Below are 6,000 nucleotides of genomic sequence, written 5' to 3' on the forward strand. Positions count from 1 at the left end.
AGCTGAACTTGGGGGATGGAAGTTTGCTGAGTTCTCCTTTTTACATATCATAACAGACACGCTCAACATCATAGACACTGAAATCCATTAATCTCATCCATTCTAGGATGCTCATGATATTCATCCTACATATTCAAAGTCCTCAGGAGCACTACGTTGGAAAACACAAACAATGGCTATGCTCCACAACCAGTACAACATGGACAACTTGACAGAAGCCTCCCATAGTCTCTACAACGATGTAAACTCTGACCTTTCAATTTTGATCCTCTAACTGATAAAAATATCTTTGAAACATGAGTTTGAAAACTAAGATCTATCCCTCCCATGGATACCAAGCGAATGAACCTTCAAGAGTCCATGTCTTTTTGTAACTCCTGCCCACATCCCTCTCTTTGCAACCAATGCAATAAGCAATAATTACCTAGCCTTATCTCTTCTGTTTTTCTTTCCTAGCATCCCTTCAGACTGGAGATGTTACAATAATCTCTTAAGTTTAATTCATTGCTGTCATTATGTTAAACTATGAAACCATTCCCAGCTTGCTGTTAGCTAGAAGTTTCTGTTTTAGAGAGAAAGTTTGCACATCTAAGGGTTTTTTTCCCTAAGCAGATCAGTCTGCCAAAACTTAGGTTTTCCAGCAAATCTCACTCTTTGTGGTCATAACTACAGTGGCTATAAAGTTGCAGTTTTATTGACTTTGCTGGGCATTTCCTTTGGTTTTAACCATTTAAATTAAAGGATAAGTGCTTATATTTTTTTTTCTTCACTGTGTAATCTTCAGCTGTAAAGAAGTGTCAAAAATCAAATCAAATAAAAAAAATTCTAACCAAGACATGCACATTCCGTAATTACTTTTTGGGTTTTTAAGTCTGGCTGAACGAGCCAGTGCCAGATCGAAGTGTGCCTTGTTGGCATTCTCACACAGCATGATAATCCGGCACAGACAGTCTGCCGCGAACACACGAGTTGCCCAGCGAGGTGCTACGGAAGGCTTGGACTTATCCTCTTCACCCAAGGTGGTAAACATTGTATCATCATCCATCTCATCCTTCTTCTCTGATTCTTCGTCCTTCCCTCCTCCCAAGGGAGCAGCAGTGCTCATGTCTATAACAGAGAACAGTTAAAAGAAAAATTCCCACTGTTACAACCTGCAGAGGACAGCTAAGGACAAATTCAAACCTTTCCTTACACTGAGATTTGAAACAGACTAGTTCTTCTGCTTTTTAACATTGTCAAATGTTGTTTCAACAAAGGAATATCAGGAGAAGGAATTGCTTTCACCTCTAATCTGGGTAATATTACCCTTTATTTGGCTTAAATGATGAAATAAATTCCTGTAACGCTAGTTCTTCACAGATACCAACTATCCCTGAATCCCATATCTAAACTTCGCAGCTTTAAAAATTAACCCGTTAAATAGACAATAAATGGGCTAAGGAGATTACCAGGCTCAGAATCAAAGAATCAGCTTAGCTTTGAACTATCCAGCTCCTGCTTCAAGTAAAAGATAAAACACAAGTTAAACTGAAACAAAACTACAAAGTTCCATGCCATGGGACAGATATGCAGCCAAGTAGGGAGTTTATGGCACCCAAAAATGTGCTTAACATTCAGAACTTCTATTCAGTAAGTGTAGCTTTGAGACTCCATTTCAGAAAATGAAATTACTTCAGGGATCACATTAAAAAATAGAAAATCCAAACATAGACAAAAGAATCCTCACCAAACATGTATATATACCTCTGCTATTGAGAGATGAGAAAATAAAATCTCAGTGACAAGGTCTATATTAGTAAAATGCTGGAATACTGACAAAAGTTACTCTGGCAATAATGAGAGGAGAATGAGAAGAAATTACTGCAAGGGTAGCCCACCCCAACTAGGGCATGCTTCTTACAAAGTCTAAACTTAAGCAGCTGAAGAGCCAAGACATTCAATAATGAAAAAAAAGCTATGGCAAATTACACATGGATTATGCCAATTTACAACAACAAGTGTTTTGAGAAGGCATCCAAGGACCTTATGTGGCTGATTCATAAATCTCTGCTTAAAGAGCAAACCAGATTTTGGTGATATGCCTATTAGTTGGATGAAAGGAGTTCAAAGTGAAGTTGCTGGCTTGAAGTACACCTGCAGGAAATTTATTTAAATATGGCTCTCAAAGATAGGTCAGCTACTAATAAATAAATAGGAAATTGGACAACCATGTTAAAAACTTGAAGACCCATCCCACATGAAATAATAAAAGGACATGCCAACTTCAAACTTGGGAAATGAGTTCTTTCTCACTGGGCAGATATGTGGCAACTACATTGCATAAAGAAATCATTGGCAGCATTACTCATCACTAAATGTAAAGCTGGCAGCATTTAGAAAGAGCTTCAGGATGGACTCAGACATGCCAATAAACAAGTATAAATGCAAGGGAAACAAGCAGAATCTGCGTCACAACCATCCTACAAGCTGAAAAACAGGAATAAGGTCTCAGAGAACAAAATCTGTGCAAGCAAATCTGCAAAGCTGAACAACAAACAAAATTTTTGTCACTATGGTAACCCATCATCACATCAGTAACTCACAAAACCTTATAAAAAAAAGCTCAGAATGTGTACAGCACTCTTCTTTCTGTACAGTCATGATGTATAAGGGCTAAAAGGAATGTCTGCTTTCACTAAGATACTGACATGTCAGAGTTATAAACATGCTGCTTCTCCACTGGAAATCCTACTTTAAGGCAGCTAACTCTTTAATCTTAACATTGATGATTTCTTCTTTCTAAGCAAGTCTTAATGCACTATAATTAGAGTTCTGTACACGACATAAGCTACGTCTTAACTAGGATAAAAGACAAGCTCCAAAGCCACATTGCCAGAACATGCTAACACTAAGGATACATCGTCATGTGAACACTACAGAACACTTACCACTGGAAGCTGCAAGGACATCCTTACAAAGCATGAGCCAGTGAGAAAGGTTTTCTACTGCCAGTGATGAAAGCATATGTCCCAGAGTATCGTGGATATCGGAGCACAACTTGCGATCAGTCTCCCGATCTAACATTCCAAAAAGGACACCTTCCAGGCCTGTCTCTGTTATATTCACTCCCTGATGCCTGGAATGAGCATCTCGCCGAGAACCAGCTCCTGGTGCAAAAGGATTAACGTCTGCAAAATGATAATGAGAAGTCTTTTCTGAAATCGGTAACTCAGATTTAAAATTTGGAATAACACACTAGAATTGGGCATTGTGTATTTGTGTGTGTACAGTTCCATCAATGATACACCAAGATGTTACTGATTTTTTTCTGAACTAACACTAGAAAGATTTTAATACAACAATTCATTTTATCTGGAAGGCAAATAACACCTCCAAGTATTACTTAAAAAAGTCTCTCTCTTTTCTAGGGACACACTCCATGAATTTGTAAAAAATACTAATAGTATTGGACTCTAAAGAATCATTCCAGACACAGCCTTAACTGGCGTGATTTTGTATGAGGAAGCTCACAATTCTGCATTTTTATGAAGACTGAGTTGATCAATACTGTTGAGCCTCCAATTTTCAAAATAAAATGATACATGTAAGAACTGAACCAACCAGCAAAGTCCACAGGTTTGGCAGATGTAATGCCAACAGCATAACACCCAACCAGATATCTTGATCAAAAAGCATACAATTAAGCGAATATTCAAAATAACAAGAGTTAAAATACCAGAAAAGTACAATATTTCCACTCTATATATGTCCACTGTATATATGTGTATGTGTGTCTACATGTATATACACATATATGCATATCTAGATATGCATATATATACATATATGTATATAGTATATATATACAGTATACATATATGTGTATATATATACAGAGTTCCCTATTTGATTGGCAGTCTTAATGAGGCAGAGAGGTTTAAGTCTGAACTTCACAAATAGTTAAATTATAAATGAAATTGAAGAGTTAAGCAGGGCTGTGGCCAGAAGTTATGTGAGCTGGAAGGGACAGTTTTAGGTTTTTATGTGGTTTGAGGCTGTGGGATGTTTTCCCCTCTTTCTGGAGGCAACCAGACACATGTCCCTGTGTGTGCACTAAGACTAAAGGCCACATGAAAGGAATGCTTACTGATGCCACCGTTTTCTTTGTCTCCAGCGTTTTTGGCTAAGCTCATGGCATATTCACACACTTCTGATGCTTCCCTCTGAGCAAGCTGTCGTAAACACGCAACTGCAGCCCGGCGAAGCAGCAAGTGAGAGCTGCACAAATGAACCTAAAAATCAGAACCATTAGAGATGAGTGAAATTCTGCACCTTTGTATCAATATATCAATGCTGCTAAGGGCTAAAAGTATTCTACTTTTCAGTTATACGCCCATGTGCGTGCTGCTGGGTACCAAGCTCTGAAAGTTGGGAAGTAAGCCCTTTTTTAATATACAAATATGAAAACAAAGCTGACACACAGTGACAACTGTTACCTGGTTAAAGAGATACAAGCTTAAACATTGCAACTACTGTGCCAGTGTGGTTTAGATTAATTACAGTTTCCAATCTGATACACTCCAGCACTACTCTGCCTCATATTCTGCTATAGCTATAAATCACATTCTCTTAAACAAAGAGCCATCATCAGGTGCACCACACATGGCAGCTATCATAAAAACTTTGATTTCAAATTTGTAAACAGAATTTGGAGCATTAAGTTCTTCTAAGTGCCTCTCAATAAGACAGCTTCAGATTTCTTTGCTAACCAACACTGACTTCTAATTCCTTTGAATCACCTCAAGTAAAAGCAAATGTTTTTCTTATAGAAGAATTGTGCATGGTCTCTATTTTCCTGAGAGGAAGTAGTTGCACACAGAGAAGTGTATGTTTTTCCACAGTGGAAGGGATGAAGAGTGCTCTTTAAGAAAGTCTGATTCTTTATTTACCCTGGGGAATTTGTTTTTAATAAACTAAATACACATTTGCTTTCTCGGTATTAGGTTATTATGTGGATGGAAAATGCTTTCCTAAATGAAAGAGTTGTATAGTTTATAAAGCATTTTAACAGTAGATCTTTATTCCACATATGAACACACAAGATTTTAGTCCTGAAAAAACAAGCACACTTTAAAGAACCTCTAAATATCACACTGAAGTTGTTTTAATGGAACCAAAACAGAATATTTGTGGGATTTAATTAAGGCAAAGGGTATTCCCTGTTTCAAGTTATAAAACAAATAGCCACAAGTTATGAAGCCAATGTAGGAAAAAGAAATTAAAGCCGGAGTGTGGAACTGTGTGGTTTAATTTTGATACCTGGCATTAATTCCATTCAAAACTGAGTGTGAAGAGTTTTCTAATGGGGCAGGTAATGCAGACCTTGCCTACATATATATCTGTGTATTTGCAGAATGAAGAAATGCTCAAGACAATTCAAAGGAAACCTTACCAAATTAAGTATAACTTGGAAGTAAAGAGTATGAAAAAGGAAAATAGCTTTTGTTTAGCAGATTATAAATGAACAGGAGAGACAGTAGAAAACCCTGAGAAAAGGTTTCAAAACAACACCAGTTATTCATGTATGAACTTCACTGTCTGTGACATTATGCACTGGTACTTAGGGAATAAATGGCTATGGGGATTGTTTGTCATGCTGTACATAGTATTCATACAAAAGGGCCTACCTACTTTGGGTGTGTTGCACCCCTTTCATGCAAAATTTTGTGAAAGGACAACTGACACATTCTGGGAACACACTGCACTCCCAGGAGTGCTTGGGGCAGCGTAGGGGTTAGGGGTGTGCATGGGGTGGGGAGAAGCATGTAACCATGAGAGGATGCCCTAGGGAATATTTGGATGGCAGACTAAGAAAGAGGTCCAATGTTGACATAAGTAGGATTGCATTCCTTCAGGTAACAAGAACCACCCAGTTCCACAAAAAATGACACAAACAACTTTGCAAAACATCTAACAGACATTAGGGAGAAGCTTTTCAAATCTGTCAGTATTGGACTGCTG

General features: G+C 37.8%; 1 protein-coding gene across 1 annotated transcript in view; it reads right to left on the minus strand.

Annotated features, from left to right (window-relative positions):
- Positions 1-6,000, minus strand: part of HEATR5B (HEAT repeat containing 5B) — a 51,886-nt gene that overhangs the window by 21,735 nt on the left and 24,151 nt on the right. The window contains exons 21-23 of the mRNA XM_009078868.1: positions 4,127-4,271; positions 2,928-3,167; positions 856-1,107 (exon numbers count right to left, since the gene is read on the minus strand). Coding sequence (XP_009077116.1) covers positions 856-1,107; positions 2,928-3,167; positions 4,127-4,271 — 637 coding nt within the window. The remainder of the gene's footprint in view (positions 1-855; positions 1,108-2,927; positions 3,168-4,126; positions 4,272-6,000) is intronic.

Source organism: Acanthisitta chloris, unplaced genomic scaffold, assembly GCF_000695815.1.
Source record: "Acanthisitta chloris isolate BGI_N310 unplaced genomic scaffold, ASM69581v1 scaffold13587, whole genome shotgun sequence".
NCBI lineage: Eukaryota > Metazoa > Chordata > Aves > Passeriformes > Acanthisittidae > Acanthisitta > Acanthisitta chloris.